Below are 26,803 nucleotides of genomic sequence, written 5' to 3' on the forward strand. Positions count from 1 at the left end.
AATTCTGAACTGCATTGTAATACCCTACTAAGAGTATTGAATCAAGTACATGTGGACTATAATATCTCTATTGAGAATGTTGACCATATTGTGGGGAGTATTATGGCTTTGAATTTCATAACTTTTAATGATCATGAGATTTCACTAAAAAGATAAGATAGTACCATGGTCCTTCATATCATTACTATATGCAAAGGTTACATCATAGCCAAGGTTCTTATTGACAATAGCTTTTTAATCAATGTCATGCCTATGATCACCCTAACAAAATTACCCATTCATGTATCACATATGAAGATTAGCCATATGGTAATGAGAGCTTTCGATAGGTCTCAAAAGAAAATATTAGGGTGACATTAAAATACCAATGCAAATAACGCTATGCACTCTCTCTATAGAATTTTAAGTCATGGACATTTTGCCATCTTATAACATTTATTAGAATGACTATGGATTCATATGGTAGAGCTATCCCATCATCTTTGCATTAAAAAGTAAAGTTTATAGTTAAAGATAAACTGATTAGTGTTTTTAGAGAAGAGGACTTGTTAGTAACCAAGCCTATGACTACTCCACAAATGAAAGCTATGGAAGAGGTATTGGAATGCTCTTTTAGATCTTTTAAATTCATTAATACAACTTATGTGGGAAAGGATCAAATGTGCCCACTTCGCGCCTATCAAGTGCAATCGGAATAGTCATTAAACAAACACTTGGTAAAGGTTAGTGTGTTGGATATGACCTTAAAAGGAATTTACAAAGAATTAAAGAGCCACTAAAGGTATTTAAAAATAAGGAAAGTTTTGGATTAGGATTTAAAGTCACTATAGTAGAAAAAAGAAAGCCATGGCTGAAAGAAGAAAGAAAAGATTAGTCCAACTTAAGAGATATAAGAGTACAAGAGAATGATCATCTCTTACCTCTATGATACATTTCGTTTAGGCAAATATATCTACCCTAATCCATTAGAGGTCACACAAAGGGAACCTATGCTAAATATAAAAGAAACCTTTTCTAAACTCCATATTTATATAGTGAGATATGCAGCAACAACCATTCAGGAAGATAAACCTCTTGTTTATCCATGTCCTTCAGTGAAGAGTTGAACAATTAGAAAGTAATGAACTTATCAGTTATCTTTAAATCTTTCACAAAGTAATGTAGTGAGTTAATTTTCCCCAATGCTTATGCCTAAGAGCATTTGAAATAATTTTGTATGGGCTTATCTTTCTTTTATCATTTCAATAAAATGACTAGTGTTTTAGATTTGCATTTCTTTTATTATTTCATTTATTCAACATTATAATTTCCTTTTTTTTTTTTTCCACACATACGCCTACATCATTTCAATTTCACCCATTTTAGGTTTTCAAATAATGAAAACAAGGATAATCATTACTACAATCCAAGATTTGTCTTTGAAAAACCTATTCATGTTGATGAACTTGATAATAAAGAGGATTCATATGATTACAATTTGCCCTTTGATTTATTAAAACTAATAAAACAAGAAAGAAAATAAATTGAACCTCATGTGAAAGCTACAAGCATAGTCAATTTAGGTGATAAGGAAAATAAGAATGAGGTTAAGATGGGCACATCCCTTTCACCCATAAAAAGAAAGAAGTTAAAAGAATTGCTTCGTGAGTTTGTTAATGTGTTTGTATGGTCATACCAAGATATGCCAAGACTTAGTTTAGATATTGTAGAACACTGATTGCCATTAAAGCAAGAATATTAGATAGTATAGCAGAAATTGAGGCGTATGAAATTGTACATGTTAAAAATCAAAGCAGAAGTGAAAAAGTATTTAATGCAAGCTTTTTGGAGGAAGCCAAAAAACCAGAATGGGTAACTAATTTAGTCCTAGTTCCCAAAAAGGATGAAAAAGTTTGAATGTGCATAGACTATAGAGATTTAAATAGGGCCAACCTAAAAGATAATTTTTCTTTGCCCTATATTGATGCTCTTGTGGATAACATCACTAATCACTCCACATTCTCTTGCAGATATGGTTTTTTTAGATGTAACTAAATAAAAATGGCCCCTACTGGTATGAAAAAAATTACATTTGTTACCATACGGGGCACATTTTGTTATAAAGTTATGCCTTTTAGATTGAAAAATACAAGAGCTACTTATCAAAGAGCAATGTAACCCTTTTCCATGACATGATGCATAAAAAAATAGAGGTATATGTGGATAACATGATTGCAAAATCTTATAAGGGAGAGGACCATGTTACTAATCTCAAAAAGCTATTTGAAGGATTACGAAAGCATCAACTCAAGTTAAACCCAGCTAAGTGCACATTTGGTGTTACGTCAGGAAATTTGTTAGGGTTTGTGGTTAGTGAAAGGGGCATTGAAGTTGATATAGATAAGATACTCGCCATCCATAACTTATCTCCCCCATGCATGTAAAAGGAAGTAAGGGATTTTTTGGAAAGGTTGAATTACATTTCCCACTTTATTTCTTAACTTACTTCTAAATGTGACCCAATTTTCAAGTTGCTTCAGAAACATGATCCCAAAAAATGGGATAAAGAATGTTAGCATGCCTTTGAAAAGACTAAAAATTACCTATAAAATCTGTTAGTGTTAATAATGCTTATTACAAAGAAACCATTAATTTTATATCTCATGGTGCACAACCATTCTATCGGATGTGTGTTTGGGCAACAAGATGAAATGAGCAAGAAAGAGCAAGCTGTCTATTAATTGAGTATAAAGTTCACTGAATATGAGTCCACATATTCCCAATTGAAGAAAATGTGTTGCACATTAGCTTAGACAATCCACAAACTCAGGCAATATATGCTATACCAGACTACTTGGTTGATAGCAACGTTAGATCCTTTTAAGTATACCTTTGAAAAATGATCATTTATGCAAAGGTTAGCAAAATGGCAAGTCATGCTCTCTAAATATTATATTGTATATGTTATACAAAAGATAATCAAAGGAAGTACGATAGCTAAATTACTTGTAAAATGTGCAACTGATGATTATGAGCCTATAAAATTAAAATTTCCTAACAACGATTTGATGACCATATCTTAAATGGAAAAAGGGGAACCAATTGAAAAGCCATGAAAAATGCTCTTTGATGGAGCTTTAAATGCTTTGGGGCACGGAATTGGAGCAGTTTTGATATCCCCTTATAGAAATTATTATCCAAGTAATCAAGGTTGGATTTTAATTGCACCAATAATATGGTAGAATACGAAGCATGCATAATGGGATTGCAAATGACAATTGAAAAGAAGATTAGAGTGTTAGAAGCATATGGAGACTCAGCTTTCATAATCTATCAACTACGTAGTGAATGGGAAACAAAAGATTCAAAGTTGGTATGATACCAAAAGTATGTAGTAGATTTGATTAAACAATTCGAGAAGGTCCAATTCTACCATGTACCTCGATAAGATAATCAAATGGCTAATGTTCTGGCTACATTGGTTACAATGTTTGAAGTGTGTGATAAAATGGAAATCTAACCTATTCGGTTGAATGTGCCAGGATCACTAGCATATTGTTCCACTATTGAATAGAAGATTGATGGCCTGCCTTGGTGCTACGATATCATGCAATATGTCAAGCACCAATAGTACCTAAAACATGCATCAAAATATGGCAAACGAATTAACAAAAGATTGGCTATGGGATTTTTCCTTGATGGAGAAATTTTGTATAAGCAAAGTCAGGATCAAATGTTATTAAGATGCATTTATGTTGTTAAAGCCAAAAAGATACTGTAAGAAATACGTGAAAAAACTTGTGGAGCGCATGCAAATGGCCACATGATGGCTAGACAAATCATGAGGGTAGGTTATTATTGGTTGATAATGGAGTGTGACTATATTAACTATACTAAAAAATGTCATAAATGCCAAATTTATACAGATAAGATTCATGCTCTTTCAACTCTTTTACATGTTCTTGCACCTCCATAGCCGTTCTCTATGTAGGGGATTGATGTAATTAGACCCATTAATCCAAAAGCTTCAAATGGATATCAATTTATCTTTGTAGTGATTAACTACTTTATAAAATGGATTAAAGCAGCTTCTTATGCTAATGTAACAAGGGCGGTAGTATGCAAGCTTACAAAAAGAGAGATAATATATTGATATGGCATTCCAAAAAGATCATATCTGATAATGCTCACAATTTGAATAACAAGATGTTAGCAAGGTTTGTACTTAGTTTAAAGTGAAGCACCATAATTTAGCTCTATATCACCCAAAGATGAATGAAGCAGTAGAAGCTACCAATAAAAATATTAAGAGGATAATAGAAAAAATAACTAATACCTATAAGGATTGGCATAAAAAGTTACCTTTTACACTGCATGCTTATAAGATATTAGTGCGCACATCTATTGGGGCCACTCTTTTTTCGCTCATATATATGATGAAATTTGTACTACCAATCAAGGTGAAGATTCTTTCTTTAAGGGTTTTGATAGAAGTAGATTTAGAGAAAGTAAAATAGGTCCAGAATAATTACGAACAATTGAACCTCATTGAAAAGAAGAAGCTTACAGCTATTTACTATAGTTAGTTATGCCAAAAAAGAATGATGCAAGCACATGACAAGAAAGTTCGATTTAGGTGTTTCTCTGAGGAAAAATTAATTTTAAAGAAAATTCTTCTAAATCAGCATGATAATCAAGAAAAATGGATGCCAAATTATGAGGGTCTATATGTAGTCAAAAGAGCTTTTTCAGGTGAAACATTGATCTTGGTAAAGATGGATATGGATGACTTGCTAAACCTGAAAAACTTGTATGCTATAAAAAGGTACTTTGCCTAAGAAAAAGATAAAAAATAAAAAAAAAACAACATAAAACAAAAAAAAGGAAAAGATGCATCATAAATGAAAGAGGACTCATAATTAAAAACCCAAAAAGGGCAGTTTGAGTCAAAATGAAAGATCTAAATTGAAAACTTGAAAAGGTAGCTTAGATGTAAAGGAATACTAATTCCCAAGTACAAAGGGGCAATATCCAATACAACAAATTTGGAAGGATCAAATGTATCAATGGAATAATTTTTTAAAAAGAAGAATTTTGGAATATTGTTCATGATTGTCTGAATATTCCCTATCTAAATATAATTCTCTTATTTAAATTTTGTACTAGTGTTTAAGTTTCTCACTATACATATCCTTATACCTTCCTATGATAAATATTCATCTTTCTTTAATTTACCTTGCTTTTTGATAATTTTCATTCTTACAAATAGAGGAAATGTTAATTCTTCACACTAGTCATGAAATTTGGAAAATGATAAACGATTGATAAAGTTCATAAGAAAGTAGTTCCTAGAATATGCAAACTAAGATTGAGATTGGTTGTTTAGGAAAAAATGATGAAAAGTTAGAAAGGATTAACTTAAAGAACCTTGTTATCTCAATTTGGATGCATCATATCTATTTATAATAATACTTACATCCCATGTATTGCATTCATTGCATTCATGAATTTGAACTGTGGGATTTTTAAAGATGAATCATTCAAGTAAAAGATTGAATTATGAGAAATGATTTCGAAACAAGCACAACTTGTGAAACCTTCGAGCCATAGTGTCATGAGGCATATCCAAACTAGATTTCTTTTAATAGATTTTAAAGTTTCAAAACCTATATTTAGGGGTAGCCATTTGTAAACAAAATTTTAAGTTTTAAAGCCTTTGTTTAAAGGGAGCCATTTCAAACAAAATTTTAAAGCTTCACAACCTCTATTTCGAAAAAGCCATTTTCAGACAAGATTTTAAAGTTTCAAAGCCTTTATTTGGGATGAGCCATTTTCAAACAAGATTTTAAAGTTTTAAAGCCTTTGTTTGGGAGGAGCCATTTTCAAACAATATTTTTTTAAAAAGATTCAAAGCCTTTGTTTAAGGGGAGCCATTTTCAAACAAGATTAAAAAAATTAAAAATAAACAAAAAAAAATTTTAGAAGCATCATTCGAATAAAATTGTTATCTATGTCTTTACATTATTTTTTATTCTCAGAAATATGTAAAGAGAGATAGTTGTAGATAGCTAATTTTCTGAAACAATCTAACATCGTAAAACTGAACCCGTTTTATGAAACATTAAAATAAAGATCAAAATTGATGGTTTAAAGTGATCGATTTTCTAGCCTAAAACAAAAGAACCTGAAACCAGAAAATGAGGCTTAAAATTAATAAAAAAAAGAAAGATCGAATGACGGGTTTAATTTATAGCCTAATCATGATCCATGAGTAGCCCATTCTAAAAGGCCCACTTAGAAGCTCCAAAATGGGCCCAATTACCAAAGAAAGATGAGCTCAAATTGTCATTAAAAAATGACCCAAAACCAAGCCTAAGTGAGAAGCCCATTTGGATTTGTTTAAAAGGTTTTATGCATAGGATTTTTATATGGGACTTTGTTTAAGATAAAAAAGAGGAAAAAAGATCATGTAAGGGTTATGAAAGGTTAAAATGGTAAAACAAAAAAGTGTAGCAATGAAAGGAACAACCAAAAATACCACTTTAGTCATGTATGAAAAAATAAAGTAGACAATCTCAGCATGGAACAAGCTGAAGACAAGAGCACCAACAACCAATATGAGGTAAAACTAAGGGTTAATGGCCATTAGTGGAGTAGAAAAAGAAGATAAAAGGAAAAACTTTAGAAGTAAGAAGTAGGGGGCATAAAAAGAGCTAACTAGGGAAAGTTTGAGGGGGTCTTCTGTTTAGGAAAAAATTAAAAAAAAAACTAAAGGGAAGAGATTTATGTTACCAAAAAAGAGAGTACAAAGAGTCGAGAATCAGAGAACTATCACTAGAATGGAAAAAAAAATCAAAGAAGAACCATAAGTGAAAAAAATAGTATTTTTGTTTACATTGAACATTCTTGTATGCCAAACTTTCCCTTTTAAAAAAATGAAATCACTGTTAGGTTCCCTTGTATAAAGTTATATATTTCTCATGCAAATTTGTTAAAAAAATTTAAGTTGCCATTTTCCTGTCCAATATTACCCTTTTATGACCATAATACCAACCCATAAATAATGAAAGTAAGCTCCTTTCTTTTCTTCTTGAAGCCCAAACTTCCACAAAAGCATCTTACTTTCTTTTAATGTTTCTATTACAGAAAATGATTAATAATAATAAAAAAAACCTATTTCATTTTCTTCCTTTTATATTCAGTTTGCATTGAGAATGCTAAAAGAAAATGGTTTTTGGACTTAAAATTTGGTATACTTCATTCCATGTACAGTTTAAATTTGTTAGTGCTAAAAGAAAATGGTTCTTAAACTTTAAAATCTTATTTTTCTTTCTTTCATGAAGTGTTGAAAGCCCTACTTTTCTTAGGCACCTTCTTTGTTTCTTTTTACAAAACATGTAAAACCATGGACTTTGAATTTTCATACCCAGCCTTTCTAAAGAAAACTAGATCTCCCTTGTTTTCTTTTATGAAATGTTAAAAGTCATAGGTCTTTTTAGAAGTATATTATTAAGAAAAAGCGGTTCAATGGCATTGGGTTTTGAACTGTCATTTTTTGTTCTTAAAAGAAAAATATGTTTGAGGAGCTCCAAAGCTCCAAAACTGACCTTGAATGCAAGTCTAGGTTTTATTTTCTTTCATTTTCCTACATGTGCTTCATTCACAGAGTTTGTTCACAGGGTCTAGAGAGAAAAACTCAAAACTTTTCATGCTTATCTTTTCTGCATAGTGGCTGTTCATAAAAATTTTTTAAATTAACCTATAATTCCATGGCCCCACTATGAAACTCATGTGAAAGGTGGCAGCTATATTGTTATAATAAGCAAAAAAAGAGCCTTTATAGTTGGCCTTGTGAATCAGGGGGTATATAGCTTTTCTTTTCACTCATTTTTGCTTGCAAAAGGATATCACCATTTCGACCTCTTCATTGTTTAGGAAAATGGCTTAGGATTCAATTTTCTATGTTTTCCATTCCTTCATAAAAATTACCCTTGTCATTTTATCATTTATGAGTTGCTCCCATAGAATTTCTTGCTCTTTTTTTATAGACATTGCATTGGTTCAATTTTTTATGTAAATGGTCATGATAGTATAATTCCTACTGGTCATCTTCAAGGGCTTGTATGGTTGCTAAACAAGTAAAATAGAGGTATCGAAATAAAATACATAATTGTTTATTCTTTTCTTTTATCCTTCTTATTAAAGAAAAAAAGAGAAAAATATGTGATGTGTTATAATTGTCATGAAATTCAAAAGATGATAAGTGAGTGACAATAACCATGAAAAACACACACATTATTTTGAAGAAAATCTAAAATGATGAGTAAGAAGTAAGGGTCGATGAGAAAAGAGGCTTATAAGGTCATGAAAATTGATAAACATCGAATGTGAGAAATCATGGTCACCGATTAAAAATAACCTTATCTAAATTCTACCAGCTACTGGAATGAATAGGATTCAAAAAGAAAAAGGGAAATAAAAATAAGAAATTTAAAAAATAAAAGGAAAATAACATAAAATGGTAAAAAAGAATATGGTCTTTTCATTGGCATCATAGTTGCATTTACATCATGATCATCACTGATTACATGACATTGCAAGAATGTGAAATATCATTCATGCATACATGTGGCATAACAAATACGTGAATCTAGGACAATTCAAGACCAATAAAAGAAAAAAGTTAAGATCAAGAAAGATGTAAGCCCTTTGGTTAAAAGAACCTTTCATGTTTCAATACCTTTGGTTAGAGGAACATTTCAAATCCCATTACCTCTGGTTAGAGGAATATTCTAAATTTCATGGCCTCTGGTTAGAGGAATCTTTCAAATCTCACTACCTTTGGTTAAAAGAATCTCTATATTGCCTCAAGTTAGAGGAATTTTTTCAAGTATCATTACCTCTAATCAAAGGAGTTTTTTTAAAAAAAGTTTCATAGCCTCTGGTTAGATGAATTTTTTCAAAGTTTCATAGCTTTTAGTCAGAGGAGTTTTTAAAGTGCCATAGCCTCTAGTTAGATGAGTTTTTTCAAGTGCCATAGCCTTTTGTTAGATAAGTTTTTCAAAGTTTCATAGCCTCTGGTTAGAGGAACTCATTAATTTTAAAAACCTCTAAATAGAAGACTCTTTCAAAATTAGGCATGATTTGTAAGACTAAAAAGCATAATCTATAAGACCTCTTAGATTTTTAATTTCAAGTATCATTGTCTGCCTTTGGTTAGATGAGTTATTTAAAGTTTCATAGCCTTTAGTTAAAAGAGTTTTCTTTAAAGTGTCATAGCCTCTAATTAGAAGAGTTTTATAAGCACCATAGCCTTTAGCTAGAGGAGTTCGTTTCAAAGTTTCATAGCCTCTGGTTAAAGGAGTTTTTAATTTTACGAGCCTTTGGTTAGATGACTCCTTCAAAATTAGGCATTATTCGTAAGACCAAAGGGTATAATCTATAAGACCTTTTAGATTTTTAATTTCAAGTTTCATTGCCTCTAGTTAGATAAGTTATTTAAAGTTTGACAACATTTGGTTAGAGAAGTTTTATTTAAAGTTTCATAGCCTCTGGTTAGAGAAGTTTTCTTTAAAATGTCATAGCCGATTGTTAAAAGAGTTTTTCAATATTTGACTTGATTTATAAGACCTTTGGGGTATAATTGTAAGACCTCTAAAATTTTAAATTCAAAATGGTAGAGCCTCTAGTTATAGGAGCTTCTTTAAATTTTTTAATGTAAAACCTCTGGTTAGAGAGTTTTTCCAAAAAGAAAAAATCAAATTACTTTCAATCGATGACGAAAAAATGTGTGGTGTACTTTTATGTTTTCCTTCTTTCTTTAAAAAAAAAAACAAAAAAGGGGGGAAAAAGGGGTATTTATGTTTCTATTATAGTATTAGTCCTCTAATTATGTTCATTCAAACAATATTATTATCTTTTCATCTTTGTCCTATTCCAATTCTCAACAATGTATAAAAAAGGGCAATTGTAGACCCTTATTTTGTTTGAAAATTTGAGTATTGTGTCAAAATAAATCCGAACGAATTCTTAGTTCTACTCGAATATAGTTGAATACTTTAATTGAATTTATTTTATTATTTTGTAGTAGATCATTTTAAATTGTTGTTGTTGTTGTTGTTATTATTATTATTATTATTTTACTGATTAATCTAAAAAAAAGTCAAAAATTGTTTCAAATCTAGCATCTAAAATCAAGCTGCTAGAAGGTTTTTTTCTTTTCAAAACCAAAGGCTCATTGCCTTTGCCTAACATGTCAACAAAAAATCAAGGGTTTATATCCTTGAAGATTGAGGATTTGATCTCAAATCAATCTTTTAAATCAAGGAAAACTTTTCACAAGGGAAAACAAACATAGGGAGCATTTTTGGGATTAGGAGAAACTACTACAAAGACACAACAATCACACACACACAAGCAACACAAAAACTAAAAAGTTTTAGGGAACCAACAATTTCAAAAAAAAAATCAAATTGAAACTAAAAATCTTGATCTAGGAAGTTTGAAATTCTTTTTTTTTTGGAAAAATTATTTGAAGATCATGTTTGAGGGCTTGAGAGGAGTATTCTAGGATATTTTTGGGAATTTTTGGAAATTTTTTAGAAATGGTCGAAATCTAGAATTTTTGTATTTTTGGTGGTTGTTTGAATTTTTCGATCATCGAAATCTGAAAAACCTATCAAATTCTAGAAATAGTTGAATTTATCGACACCGGTTGAAAATTTTGGCTATGGCACAGCAGCGACAAGGCCAGAATCTAGGTTGTCACAACGGCCGATGAGAGAGAGAATTTACCACAGAGAAAGGCTTTGGTTTGTCAAGAGAGAGTAGAGGAAAAAATTAAAAAAAAAAAAAACTCAGGAATGGCCTATTTATTAGCCTCCAAAATAACGTTGTTATAGGCATCCTACTAGTATCCAACCTATGCCAGATCCACGTGTTGATCGACCCATTTGGTAAGTTTTTCTTTTTTATTTTATTTTTATTTTCTAATTTTCTATTTTTTTTTTGTTATTTTTTTAGGATTTTTATAATTTATTTTTTATAATATATATTTTTTAACTTATAAAATAATTAATTAATTATTATGAATAATAATTTTAGAAATATAAAAACCACAAATTAATAGTGAACTTTTAATCCAAAATAAAAATGACAAATAATAATAATAATACTAATAATATTAAGGAAAATGGAAAAAGTTTTATTTTTCGTCAATTTTATAATAAATAATGTTCTTTGAATTTTCGTAAAGTGTTGGAATAATTCAAGAAATTATTTTTGCTATAAAAATTTTTTAAAAATTAAAAAATTGATCAATTGAATAAATTTTTTAAATTGCAATTTTAAAGAAAATTGAAAGAGTTCGATTTTCTTCAATTAATGTAAGTAAAAATATTTTTTGATTTTGCCAATGAGTTAGGATAATTTAAAATTTATTTTTATTAGAATAAATATTTATTTAAATAATATAAAAAAACAATAAAAAATAAAATTTTATTTAAATGAATCTCTTAATTATTACCAAAAAAAATATTTTTTGAATTTTACCAAAGAGTTCGAATAATCCAAAAAGTTATTTTCACTAAATAAGAATTTATTTAAATAATCAAAAAATGATGAAAATAATAAATAATAAATAAATAAATAACAATAAAAATTAATTAAATTTTTAGTTAAATCTCTTGAATAAAAATTTCAAGAAAAAATAGAAAGAGTTTTATTTTTCTTAATTATTATCGAAAGAAATAATTTTTTAAGATTTCGTCAAAAAGTTAAGATAACCATAAAATCAGTTAGAGAAATGATTTTTTGGATTTCATCAAAAGTCAAGATCCTAAAATTAGTTTTAATAAATAAATAAAATATCTTATGACAAAATTTTAGAAATCCTATGAAGGGACAATTTTTTCTGAAAATTTTCTGAATAAAAATATTTTTTATGACTTCTGTAAAAGTGTTAGAGAATTTATAATAATAATAATAATAATAATAATAATAATAATAATAATAATGTTTTTCCTAAATTTTAGAAAATTAATTTTAAATATAAATAAGACTATATCATCAAAATTAAAAAAGAACACATGCTTAACTGATATCGTCTTTGAATGAGCGATACGAAGGTACTAATATATTTTTTACTCATAACTGTACTTTCGAACCCAATATTGATTTTCCAAACCTAAGTGTCTTTTAATAAATTTTAATTAATTTTAAAATTTTTATTAAAAGATGATGTTTTAAGTGTCCAATCACACCTTATAAAAATATTAGTGTTAACTCTCTTAAATTTTTACCAAATTTAATGATTAAATCCCCACAAATTAAAATTCATTATGACAGAAATCGTACAACAAATGCGTGATCTCTTCAACTACACCAATATGAAAGGAGACCTCTTTATATAAGAAAACTCTCTCTAAGAAATGGACCAAATTACGTTAAGTGTCAAATCTACACACACCTTCTATATCTTTCAAAGACTTAAATTATTTTTAAAATTCTCTAAATATTATACAATATTGAATCATTTTAATGCCTGATATGGAAAGGCATTCAAATTAAAAATTATGAGATTGCGAATCACAAAAAGGTTATATGATGTAAGATCAAGAGTGCTACTACTTTATTGGCGGTTTACTCGGCCACTATGGAAAACAATCGCATACGATTGTTTATCATTTAATTTTATTACATGAAAATATAGATATATAATGCGACATTTGCACAAAAGCGTTGCTACCTGGTACTACTGTTATTGCAAAACTCTAAGAGTTATTGCTTACCTAGATGAAGGGCTTTTCAAATCCAAGTCACGAACTCCCATTGAAATCATGTAGCAAATGCATGACCTCATCATCTACACCAAGAAAAAAGGTGACCTTTTTATGTAAGAATACCCTTTATAACGAATTGGACAAATTAAGTTAAGTGGCACATCTACACACACCTTCTAGAGCTCTCAAAGATTTATCATTTTAAAAATTCTCCAATGGCTATTCAAGATTGAAACATTTCAAAGTCTGATTTGGAGAGATTCCAAGAAAAAGTGATGAGTCCACGAATTACGTAAAGGTGCTAAAGTGTAGGATGAAGCCTGCTACTAACTTATTGGTGATTAACTCGATTGCTATGGAAAGCAATCACATACAATAGTTTATCATTTCATTTTATAACTTAAGAAGATAGATATATAATGCAAAGTTAATTGGGTAAGTAATCAAGACTTTAGCATTGTTAAAAACTACAATACAATTTTACTATGTAATGCAATCTTTTCGGTTATTCATCCTTCAACTTTCACTCTTAAAAGAACCATAAATCTTATATGTTCAATGTGACTTTTGCCTGGCTATGGTTCAAAGTGGACCGAAAGTTGACTCAATTTAGTCGGTTGTCTAATATATAGTAGATTATCGTATGGTAAGTTTTAGAACCTCATGTTTGTTACATTTCAATGAAGTTTCCAAAACTATGTTGGATGTTTTGCAGTTGGGTTTGAACCGTGTGTTAGTCCGAATGGTGGGCTTATTTAAACCATATTAGAGTTTTGAAGTTTGAAATCACTTATGTATTTTACAAATTTGGTTTATCAAAGAAAACAAAAACTAGAAAAGATCCACGTGAATTGTAAAAGCAAACCCTTGTTTTTCTTTGCATTTAAATAAAAAAGATGGAGAATCAATCTATTTCAACATATATAAATTTGAAATTGAGATTATAGTCCCATTGGCTATAGCAACAACATCTGTGGACAAAGTATCAAATAAAATGAGCTCGCACATGCTGCAAGTTCATTATTTTTTTTTTAATTTGTAAAAGTTTTTTAAAAATTTTTAAGTTTTGTATTTTATTGTAAATTTCAATATCCAATAATATGAACATTATTAAATTTTATTGATTGTAATAATATATTCAACAAATAAAATAATTAACACACAACTTGCATGTTGAATCATATTTCAATAAATATTAATGAAAATGAAATTAATGTTAACATTTTCAAACGTTGGAATAAATATGTCATTACTAAGACTTTTCACTTAAATAAATAATCAATGAGATGATTAAATTATGAATCATCACTCAAAAATATAGTATAAATTTATATATTTTTTTTAAATTAATAGAAAATATAAAATTTTTAATTAAATAATAATTGTATTTGAGTATTATAATTGCTTCAATGATAATTAAATATTTATTAATTATTATAAAAATTAAAAATTAAAAAGAAATTCGTAATATCAATTTTATGTATGATAATTTGCATTTAATAGACTTAAAGTATTGTTATTTTTCATTTATTTTATGCTTATCAATAATATAATATTAATTCTATTAATTAATATTATATATATCAAAGTTACGAGTGAACAAAATATATTTCTTAAGTAAAACTTTTCAAATTTTCTTTTATGAAATTACAAGTATAAAAAAAGGTTATAGGAATGAGAAATTATTATATTCATATAAAAATTATTCAATTAAATCATGCAAACAAGCCAATTAACAAGCCACCACTTAATAAGACAAGTTTAATATAAAATTATACCAAAGTCACACAATAAAACTTAAATCTAAAAATTTTAAATTCTAAATAAATATATCTAGTTCGAGAATCTTCTTCTTATCACTAATTTAAGTTTTCCTTGACCAAAATTTAAATTTTTTACTTGATATTGAACTTTAATTAAAAAAAAAGTAACATATTTGATTCACATTGGACTTGTTTCACAGCAATCCTTTCTTTTTTTCTCTTTTTCCTTTTATTTTTTTCTTTAAAATGCTAAAAAAATAATACAAAAAACCTTGGAGGTGCAACTAATTGAATTGAAGTATGAACTCGGACCTTAATTGAAACTCAACTTAAATATTATTATTAAATGGGTTAACATTACAATGACTTTAAATTATAGTGAAATATCAAATATAATATTTGGATTTTAAAAATCTTCAATGTATTCTTTGAATTATGAATCTATTAATTAATATAGTATTTATTCCTAACGTAATTAATTTCAAATAACGAAATGTGACGGACAAATAGTTTTTAAAATACTAAATTAGTTAAAATATCGTAGAAGTGTTCGTTAGCTGGCTACACTAGGTTCGATCTAGGCTCATGCTTGATATTAACAACTTATATGCTTGTTCAGGTTTGGCTTGGTCTGAAATTTTGAATTCTAAAATTTTTTCAAACCAAATCCAAATTAAAAAATAAATCCTAAATTCTCCCATTAAATTTAATTTATATAGTAAAAAATAAAAAAATATGATTAAATTAAGTTTAATAAGATTATATTCAATTCACATATATATATATAAATTAAAATTATAAATTATATATATAAATTAAAAATAAAAATTAAATTTAATAAAATATATAATTTTTATTTTTAATTTTTATAGATATGTGAATTAATTTATATATAATTCATATACATATATATAAATAAAAAATTATATATGCAAATTTGGGCCGGACTGGATTCAAAGCTTAAATTTTTTGTTCAAGGCCTAATCCGAAACTTAAACGGTCTTATAAATTATACATAAGCTCACTTAACGGATTTTAATTTTTTTCCTAAACTATCTCAAAACTTGGACGGATCTTCGAGTTTTGACGAATAGTCCAACCTTTAAATAAGTTTAAAATATTCATAAATTATGTATTATATTAAAAAATTTAAAGTTCATATATCAAATTAAATATTTCATATAATTCAGATACTATTTGTAACATTAATCCTTATTAAATTAACAATTCAAGCTTAACCTTGTCATTATTGTTATTGGTTTTTGAAAAGAGATATAGTTGTTTAACATTCGAATTTCCTCTCTCTTTAATTAGATGTAGCTAGTGAATTGTGCAACAAATTTAATGACAAATTAAATTTAAAATTTAAAATTCAAAGTATTTTATATGTAAAATTTTAGTAGATAAGTGAATAAATGGAATATGGATGTGAAAAGCATTTAGCAAGGTAGCAGAAGCCAGCTTTCTGTTCCTTTCAGTTTAAGCGGTATATTTAATATGTCCGCTTTATGCAAATCTACAAAATTACCGAAAGGATTAATCATGTTCTCGAGTTTGAATAATACCAGAAGCCTGCTTTGTGTTTCTTTTAGTTTGAACAATATCATGCAGTACCAGTTGAGAATTGGTTACATGCATCCATTAAGCATCAATATGACACAAATTATTTACCAGCTTGAGCAGAACATGCATCGAGTAAACTGATAAACTTTTTTTTTTTTAAGCACTATGAAAAGTGGAACAGAACATCTTCTGGGTGGTACAATCTGTAAAAATGATCCAAAAATGTATGTCAAAGTTCACTGGTTACCATTTTCATTTCACATTATCTCTTTTTTCCTTCTTCTGGTCATGTTCACTTTATAGGGTCACAAAAATCCGTACAAATTTTCAAAACCATAATACAGGAGGGAACAAGAGAAATAAATTAGTTGAATGATGATGAACGAGGATCAAGAGCTTCATTCTTTCGGGAAATCCTCAGCCGTTTCACACGTTCCACGAACTCCCTGTTAAAATTCGACAAAATAGATTAGCGGTTTGGTCCAAATTTCCACTTTCGAATCTTAAAAGAAACGAGAATTTCGAACAAGCTTACTTCCATGGAACATCAACAACATTCCTCCAGTTTTCCTCCTTGTCCTCGTAAAACAGGGAAAACTCCGATTCAACTTCAAACAGCCTTAACCCCGATACTGTTTGACTCCCTGGAAGCAATAATCTTGACAATGTTAATAGTAATTTCTAGAACAGAAAATCTCAAGCAAATCCTGGGAATGATTTCTACTTACCAAACATTTCCTCTAGTTGACGTGCTAGGCCTGAGTAACCAACATGATCAAGCATGCAAACTTGGCGACCAACCATAACCCCATCCATATTAACCTTGGCATAAGCCCACCTCTCTCTGCTCTGGACCCCCTCTGCTTCATCATCACAATCTCCATGTGCAATCCTCGAATATGCAGTGTTGGAGCTTTTCAACTGTGAATTCGCCTCGGGCCAACTTATCAGGTCACTGTATGCTTCCAGGCCTACCACTGACTCAGGTTTCAGTTAGAACATTGGAACTCATCAAACAGAACGACAGAGTTAACCCATCTATCAAACTAATATGTAAAACTAAAAACTAAAATGGAAAACAAGGCAGACTTACCATGTGTAGATGGACGGTAGGCTTCAGGTTGTAAAGTTCTCAGACTAAGACCAAGATCAATAATACCATTATCTTCCTTGCTTTGATAATAAACTGAGTGGAGAGTCGAGTTGTTTAGAAGAAAGCCTGATGCATTGGAATCCATCTGATTATTTTGGTTGAGCAAAAAAGTCAGAATTGGTAGCAAAAGCACGTTGCTATGCTCTAACTACAGGCAGCTAGATTTATTTATATTATAGAACATTCTATCGGGCAAGTATATATAACTGAATCTGCATATCAGAAGTAAGGAAAAGTGGGGGCCAAATTGCGCAATTATGGAAGACAGGAATGACCTCTCCATCATCAATCATTGCTCTATGCTTATCTTCTTTTGCTAGTCTGCTACTATCAACATGCAAAAACACAAGGGAGTTAAAAAAAACAGGAGAACAAGGGATGGCTAAAGTGATCGTAACGAAAGTTTGGTTGGATTCTGCCACCTAACATTGCAACAATGGTTCAGATTTTCAGGTTGAGATCCACTGGCTAACACGAGTGAGCAAAGTAAGCCGGTAGATAATGGGGAAATTGAACTACTTATACCAACAGGAGTATACATATAATGAACGCTAGTTTTTGTTAGTTAACGATTGACAGATGAAAAAATTTGCTGTGATTTATTGATATCGTTAAACTCTTAGTTTCAATAATCAGATTCAAATCCTGATAGTTCTAAATAAAAAAAAAAAATTTCTCACTTGAAGCCATGAAAGAGCAGTACTTATCATCTAATTACGGATGAGATTGTTGTCTGTTTACAATGTTTATGTACCAACATTAATGAAAAAATATATGATGATTCTTTTTGACAAGCACTTCTCTGCCTTGCAGCCAGCCCATTCCTCTACGAATGGAAAAGGTCTGTTGTGTCTCCAAGAGCTGGACGCATGTCATCAAAGGTAAAATAATGCCTGCCGGATTTGGTTATAAGTTGCCTCTATCAGATAACAGTGCTGCTGCTCTTCGAGGAGACAACACTCTGTATCTCTTATCCCATTGCCTCCTTGCCCAAAAAGGGTGCTTTTCACCACAGTATCCAAGATAGAGTAAAGCATATTGAATTTTAACTGCTTTTTCCATACCAAGAAGTAAGAAAACTAATTTCAGCCTTAAAAAAATACGTATTTTTCATAATTAAAATACAAATCGAAGAATGTAGATATGAAAATGCATATGCTAACCCCAACAATATATCGATTGTTGGATGGCTTACACATGGCATTTGATAAGAAACTTAAGGGTCCAAGTTCCTACCATGAGTCAAAATTACATTTCCCTGATCATAATCCTCAAGATACAACTAAACAAAGGACCCATTGCTAAAATTAGTATAAATTCACCTACGGATTTTGAAGGTCTTTCATGCATCCGCTGTTTCGTTTGCAATGCCTCCACCAAAATGATCAATCGCATTAACTCTGTGAGTCGCATAAATAAGCAGATTTCATGCTGCCAATATTACAACAAAACTGTAGGGAAAAATGAATAGATAATTTACCGAAGCTTTTCTAACAGTGTTTCTCGGCCCAGATATCTTGTTTAATCATGATTACTAAGAAACTGGACTATACATGGGTAAACTTGCTCCATCGCCTGCAGTTTGAACAAATTTAGAAGCATTATACATGCAGCAGTCAAATAACAATCAAATGGCCTGTCAAATATTTTCTATCAGCAGTGCTTACCAATCGTCCTCCCACTAAATCATAGTGTGCATAATGCGGACCCTGATGTTCTCCGAATATTTTATAGGCAACCAAGTTCTCAGGAAAAAGCTTTGCAGTTTCTGTTTTAAAAAATAAGGAATATAAATATAAATATCTATGAAAACCATATAAGACTACGTGCATTTAACTAACCACACAGTTACCACCTACCCTCTACAGCTTCAGGTGGGCAAATTAGATCTTGATCTCCTGCAATAGCCACGACAGGGACATTGCTTTTATGTAGATGATCCTTGTAAAAAAATTTACCACTCCTATCACATAAACCCTTTTCTCCTCGGAGAGCTGTTGTGAGCTGCAGAAGAAGTTTAGCTGGTATGGTACCTAGAAATGATAATAGATCTTATGCAAGTCAGTGTATAGGAAAAAACAAAAGCAGAAAAATTGATAGACCCAAAATAGAGCAACTACAGATTACATTCAGAGACAAATCTAACCAGAAAATCAGTAACAGAAATATCATGGTGTAAAATTAAAATCCCAGTTTTGTGTATGAGAATCAAATTATTAATTTTCTATAGAGAAGTCAATCTTACCCATACATAATAGGGAGCCCGATGTTTTATTGGAATGGAGATGAGAATGAGTACTAGGATGGAAATGGATATGATTTTAAATTTTTATAAGAAACAGGTAATACAGCATTCGTCTTGTACCCCTATATATATTTACATATATTTAATAAATTTTTTATTAATAATATAAATTATTATGTTGATTATTAGAACTAATATATTTCTATTTTTAAAATATATATTAATATATATTTATAAAAAAATTACGTAAATGTGCAAGATAAAAATAAAAAATATATAAAAAATAAGATTTTGTTTTTATGTTTTTAAAAAATATTATGAGTACAGAGATTACCTATACTCATTAAATATCAATGGGAATAAGGATAGATTTGAAATATCCATTAGGTATGATAACAGAAATGAGTAAAAAAATTACAAGGATGGGGAGAGGGAATACTCTCCTTGCCCCATACAAGACCTACGAGCTTGTGCAGGATACCCATTGACATCCCTAATTTTCTGTGACATTAACAACAGAACACCCAGGTGTTCATTACATAGAAGAGTAAAGTTAGATTACAATAAGAAAGCTGTAATATTTCACATTATTTGAAGACAAGATATGCCCATTCTTACAGAAGTTATTTGAGACAAGCTTTTTTAGCAACTCCGGATGCATCATGTCCTCTGCTGATATTAGATTATTAAGCCAACCCAAGACGTAAGGAGGCTAACATGATAGAGAATAAGCAGCTGCCAGTAATGTTCCCAATGGAACAACAGGGACATTAAGAGCTTGTGTAGGATCTGCCTGCATAACAAGTGCCAAAATGTTACTTTCTCAAGGAACCTAGTTGTATAGAACTTTTAAGTAGGTAGTCATCAAAATCACATCAACATAGCAATCAAGGCATATAACTCTAGTTCACCCACTTACAAGAGGTAAGAGCAATTTGAGTGTCGATTTTGAAGATGTAATTGAGTGATGATGCCTAAGTAACAATAGCCTTTAGTCTAGGTTCCCTTCCTTCAAAACCTTATAAGATGATATGTAACATACAAGCAATGGTGATTTTTATCAACATGAAAAGAAAAGGAAACTAAACTAAACTAATACTAAAAACTAATACTAATGAATGGTATTTGAACAAATAAGTCAAGTTTCATTCAGATAGTATCAAACTTTAAACACAGGCTCGCCATTGTCTATAAGTTCAAATTTATTTTGGGTAATTGAGGCTGTTCGAAATTGAATCTGATCACTGAAAATAAGAGCCTAACACTCTACCAAACAAAGCAATAGTTTATGACAAGAATATATTTGACCTCAACAATTACACCAGTTTGTGCAGCAGGAAGTTGAAGATTAACAAAAGCAGCTACAATATGCTTTTATAGCCCCTAGTCTTTCCTTAATACACTTGTGCTTGCAAGCACGACTAAACTCACTACCGTGTATGCAATCTTGAGACGGGATATATCATTTGACCAATGGACCCTAGCCAGAAAGTAAAGACATCCACTGTCACATGCCGAGGAATCAACAGGTTTGTTCTTAAAACAAACTCTGGAATCCACTAAATGAAAAGAATCCACATTCATTTTTTTTAATTCAGTCACTATCACCAAGAATAAAGTGGAAATATTAAGAGTAATGTCGATAAAGTAATGAAAGTATTGCCTCCATGATACATGTATTTATTACATTATCATACTGAAGCAGTATTGCATCAAGCATCCTGAGATTGGGAGTACTAAAAACAGCTAGAACCATTATTTTCTCGGTCTTGGCAAGATAAAGAGGCCAAATCTGACAGCAATCTCACTCATGTTTTGACTGAGTTGATGCTCTGCAGATTAGCTTTACCACAATTTAATCACCATTTAACACAAAATTTAGAACTACTTGGTTGTGAACAATGCTACAAACAGAAGAACGATTGTTCCAAGTATGAATCTTAATACATGAAAAAGAAAGGGAAACCAAAGAAATATACCATTCAAAATGCTTTTTATCATCAATTATTAAATGTCATTAAGTGGGAGAATAACCCATATAAGGGCTCATCAAATGGTGGTTCCCACAATTCATTATAATTTGAAAACAGCGCTGCAAATTGGCCTGTCACTATTCAATAATGAGACCAACTACTCACAATGGGGCTTTTATTATCTGTGAGTAGTCAGCCTCGTTGTCAGACCTTGAGAGTCGGGAAAAAAATGCATTTCCCAATTGATAAATGGATTTTGAGAGTTGATAACTTTCCCCGATGAAACTACTTGATGCACCTTGTCCGCATGGCATTTTGATCTCATTTTCTTCTCCTTCCCAAGATTTTATCAAAGAAAGAAATCTTAAAATAGATAAGAAAATATATAAATATCTTAGACCAAAAGGTAGAAAAAAAGGCTTATCAGGATTGAAAGATGAAACTCAAAGAGTGCTGTCTAACTAGAACTCCGACATAAATAGGACCCATCAATTTGAACAATAAAACTAAAAAAAAACGAAGAAAGCATCGGATATAATAATAAAAGGTTAAGCTAAATGAAACCATAGTATAACCAGATTGAGTAAGCTTACTTTTGTAGCACGGGCACTATGACATGGACTCTGTGAGGGTTTAATTGCTCTTATTTTAATTAGTTATTAAATAGGTGATGATACATGAAGCATCTGTGCACCTTAAACATTATAATTTGTTTCCTCCACAGATTATTTCAAATCTAAGACAGTTTTATAATTGTAGGTTAATAAATTGTTAGTTTAGAGCTTAAAAGTATACAAGCTCACCCACAATATTTTCTCCTATAAGGTTTTCAAAGTTTAGTTCAACTAATTGAGGGATAAATCCTGCTTTGCATTTATGCATAAGAATTTAAGGGCAAAATCATCCCAATATGACATAAATTTCAAATGATGGTATCGTACCACACCGTGACTGCACAGCATAAAGCAATATGCCTCCCATTGAGTGACCAATTGCAAGCGATTTTCCATCCTTTGGCTTTGTCTGTGCCTTTATGTATTCCATCTATATGAATGAAAATGAAAATTGTCAATTCAACCTAGACACAGCATGAATAGTATGCAAAATGAAAAATAACAAACGAAATTGATAACATTCTAATTAATCAAGTAAAATAAAAATGAGTCCGCATTTGCATAGCCTTCCAGCATGGCAAAATGTCACCTCACCGCAACAGAACATCCTCCTCCAGATAGGGATAAAAATCCCAATCACACTTCACAATCAAGTCAATTTGTTTCTGAAAATCTTCTATTGCTGAAGAAAGCTGCTCTTGCATGTCAATGAACTGAGGTGAAACAGATCGTTGGCCTTACTCAATAATATTTACAACTCCTTGACTCAGATCTCTAATTTGGCTAGCAATTCCAGAGTTTTGTTTTTTTTCCAATAAGTTGGAAAGCTTCACCCTTACCTCCTCAAAGTGTTCAAACAATTGAGAATCTTCCAAAACTTTTGATATTTGAACAAATAATTTAGCAGAGATAAGTCTTGATTGACCATCACTGAGAAAGCCAGAAAGTCTCTCAGACAAATGCATGAAAATTTCTGTCAACTTTGTCACCAATTCTGATTCATCCCATGCCGTTCCAATCCCTTTGAATCTTCTCCAAGAAAAGAAATCTCAGAATCTGATAAGGAACCAGAAAAATTAGTCAGCCGCTGCTGAGGAGAAACTCCATTTGTTACACTCTTAGCCACAGTTTCCATCTCCTCAGAGACTGCATCGGCAGTTTCCTTAAATTCTTTGAAATTTGATGCCTGTACACTCAGGCCAGCACCACGAAGTTCAAGAATCCATGTGTCAAATCCTTGGCCAGACATGTATCTTGCAAATGAAGTATTACATTTATCAGCAAAAGGATCATAGTTATCAGTAAATGAGATGGAAATAATATTTAGCATCTTAGAAGTTATAAATAAAAGTTGGAAGGCATCATTGTTTATACGACCGTGAGTGTAGGTATTCACGTAAATGCGCAACAAAGGGCATAATTAATGGAACTCTTAACCGTGGGAGAGCCTTGACAATACCAGATTTTGTTATGCAATTTCTTCCATAAAAATATAAGCTTATATTAGTTGACTAAACAAGGCTGTATTTACAAATGATCAAATACGTGCATAACAGGTTCTTAACCGTGGGAGAGCCTTGACAATACCAGATTTTGTTATGCAATTTCTTCCATAAAAATATAAGCTTATATTAGTTGACTAAACAAGGCTGTATTTACAAATGATCAAATACGTGCATAACAGGTTACGATGTCAACAGGTGATAACTGTTGGTGCCATAAAGGGTCCATACGGAATGAACTGTCATTTATGAGTTTCTCATTTAGCATGGTTCAATAATATTTGCCTAAGGGCTCATTATGCATCAGACTTGGACATAGAAACTATGACATATCCCAGGTAGCTATCACCTGGGTAAACAAATGTGATTATTTACTATGTAATTATAATATCAGCAGCTGATAACCTACAACATGGTAAACCAAATGGGCTTCCTGGGTTCATAAAATTTTGCCTTCTTTAATAATTTAAATAAAAAAAAGGAAGCAAATTAATTAGGATTCTTGTTTCTATATATAGTTGTTTCAGCTAGCATGACTTAACATCTATTTCTCATCCCAAATTACAACTAAAAATTATATGAGATAATAATAGAATTAGAACTGTTTTACACTTTTATTTTATACTTTACTGTTTACACCCATGTTGAAATTGGACAGTAAAGTCTAAAAAAATTGGAGGCCAAGCTTTTCAATTCTTGTTTTTAATACCAGAAAATAGAAAATGTCAAGCAAATTTTAATAATAATAATAATAATAATAATAATTTCATTTCTTCTATCTATATATAGGGAAAAGTCAAAGAGAACCAAAAACCTGAGGAAGAGGGTGATAGCGCCAGAGGGCAAGGCACCAATCAGAATTAGGCAGGGACAAATAGTGGAGCTCGTCAGCGGTACAAATCGAAGGCTTGTCGGGAACGTTAGCGTCATTGGAGAAAGCTGTTGGGAGCGGCCCGAAAGAGGTCGAGGAATTAGAATGGAGAGGTCGATGGATAAGGCGACGTGGGAGAGTGAAGCTCCTTCTAGGACTGAGAGAGCGAAAGTTGGAGGAAGCTACCTGAAGAGCGAAACGGATATCCGATTGGAATTGGCGCGTAGACATTGCTTTGGGGTTTACTTAGTACTAGAACATTACAGAAGGAGAAGCGATAAGTGAAAAGTTAAAAACAAAAGGTGGCAGGCTGCCTGGGCCTGCTTTAACATTTTGATTGTAAACCTGGCGTGCTTTTCTACAAACTTTGGTCTTGGTTGAATAAAGAAAATGTGGATGATGATTGATGTTGGCGTGGCATCCAGGTGCGGTGGCCACGGTGGTGATGCGACAACAACCTCCATTCCAAATATGGAAAATTCTACAACACGAGACAAGGCACCTGCCTTGTCCTTGTGGTCTTATGGAAATTTGTTTTTTCTTTCCTCTCTAATAGTGTTCACAGTTTAATCGTCAAAATGGTATTCTTAATCATTGTCAAGCCATCCAACTTTTATTTCCATGCAAATAGTTTGCTATGCTTAATACTTTCAAATTCTGCTCAATTAAAAAAATATTGTCATGATTAAATAAAAAACTAAAAGCTATGACTAAAAACATACCTTTTTTAGAATTAAAAAAAAAAAAAACTAACACTAAAAGATAGTAAGTTGCCACATAATTTTATCTATTTATGAAAATTATCCGTTAAGAGGCTCACACGGTGACACGTATTTTGTGTATGATAATGATTATTTTGTTCCTTCCTTATTATAATAATAATCATTTTACTTCTTTAGTGTTATGAATCGACCATTTTATTTTCTATCAAAAATAAAAAATAAATTATTTTACTCATTTCATGTTATATAATAATCATTTTATTTTTTTAATATTATAAAATAATTATTTTACTCTTTATCAAAAAAATAAATTAAAATATAATTAATGAGAATTTTAAAAAATTAAAACTAAAAAAACCCCAAAAAATCATGTTACCACCATCAACTACCGCTACAAAAAAATATATATATATATCAATAAATTAAAAACTCTTCAAAGATCCATTACTCGAACCACCGTTAGCTCTAACCACAAGCAACCGCCACCACATTGACCTAAAGAACTAATACAAAATCCAACCACCCTAAAAAAAGCCAAACTGAGAACTAATCATCTAGCCAACAAAATACAAACAAAACAAAATTAAAAATATCAACATGCAGCATCATTCCCTCTACAAGGGAAGTCCAAAAAAAAAAAAAAACATATTGGGGAGTTTGGGTTTTGGGAGATTTAAGAAGTTTAAAGGCTTGAAAATTAGGAGAAAGGCTTGAAAGTAGAGATAAAGATAATTACAGTAGAAGATGAGACTATTTGGAATAGTAGAGACAAGTGTTTTGGATATAATTATTAATTTTGTTTTGGTATGATTATATTGATTAGTACCCTTTAATTATATCAAAATACAATACATTTAAGGATAATTTTTTATATAAAATTTAATACCTAGTAATACTAGTTGTTTTCTTTGATTTTGATCTATTTCGATGATTTTTTATGGAATAGTATATTTCAGTTGGTACGTAAATGTGAAATATATTTTATAATTTTTAATTTATTTTTTGTTATTTAATTATTTTTAACCTAATAAAAATAAAATTAATTAATAAAATAATCTTTAAAAGTTGAGTTTCTTTATTTTTATTTTTATTTATTTATTTATATTTTATTTTTTATTTTTTCAAACCAAAGTTTATAACTATTTTAGTTTTTTTCAAGAAAATAATTATACTCCTTTTATAAAATTTAACAATCATAAAACTTTAATTAATTTTTTTCATCTCTTTATTTTTATCTTAATATTTATATAAAAATACTTATTTAAATATTATATAATCAGATTAAGTGTTTAAAAATATCATAAAAAATTTATGATATTATTTTTTATGTTTTTAACTTATTTATTTGATTTGAATATATTGCATATTTATTTTTTGACTTATTAATAATATTATAATGTATAAGTTCATACATGTTTATAAATATATTTATACTAAATCAAAAAATTCAAAATAATAATCAAAACAACTGGTATCAATATATACCATATTTTTTAAAAAAAAATTAAAAAGTTATCCGGTACAATATTAATAACGTTGGTTTAGAGAGTTTTTAGTCTAAAACTTAGGTTATAAATCTAGGCTTTTAAAAATTGATTTTGGAAGTTTTGAGGTTGTGGAGTATTTATGGTGAAATTTT

General features: G+C 30.1%; 1 protein-coding gene and 1 pseudogene across 2 annotated transcripts; both read right to left on the reverse strand.

Moving 5' to 3' along the window:
- Positions 1 to 16,271: 16,271 nt before the first annotated feature.
- On the reverse strand, positions 16,272 to 20,021 carry IAA32 (indole-3-acetic acid inducible 32). The gene is made up of 7 exons (XM_022879282.2): positions 19,901 to 20,021; positions 19,097 to 19,270; positions 18,905 to 19,005; positions 17,178 to 18,812; positions 16,813 to 17,061; positions 16,620 to 16,728; positions 16,272 to 16,530 (listed from the first exon to the last, which is right to left on the reverse strand). The coding sequence occupies exons 4-7, from the start codon at positions 17,320 to 17,322 to the stop codon at positions 16,449 to 16,451; spliced, it is 585 nt and encodes a 194-aa protein (XP_022735017.2). The 5' UTR covers positions 17,323 to 18,812; positions 18,905 to 19,005; positions 19,097 to 19,270; positions 19,901 to 20,021; the 3' UTR covers positions 16,272 to 16,448.
- On the reverse strand, positions 19,849 to 24,989 carry LOC111288964 (uncharacterized; annotated as a pseudogene). Its single transcript, XR_016341656.1, has 4 exons — positions 24,386 to 24,989; positions 22,664 to 23,322; positions 22,397 to 22,499; positions 19,849 to 20,275 (listed from the first exon to the last, which is right to left on the reverse strand). The product of XR_016341656.1 is annotated as an uncharacterized LOC111288964 (transcript).
- Between the last annotated feature and the right edge of the window lie 1,814 nt (positions 24,990 to 26,803).

The sequence above is a fragment of the Durio zibethinus genome, chromosome 4 (genome assembly GCF_047325235.1).
Source record: "Durio zibethinus cultivar Kanyao isolate XHJ-2024 chromosome 4, ASM4732523v1, whole genome shotgun sequence".
NCBI classification, from domain to species: domain Eukaryota; kingdom Viridiplantae; phylum Streptophyta; class Magnoliopsida; order Malvales; family Malvaceae; genus Durio; species Durio zibethinus.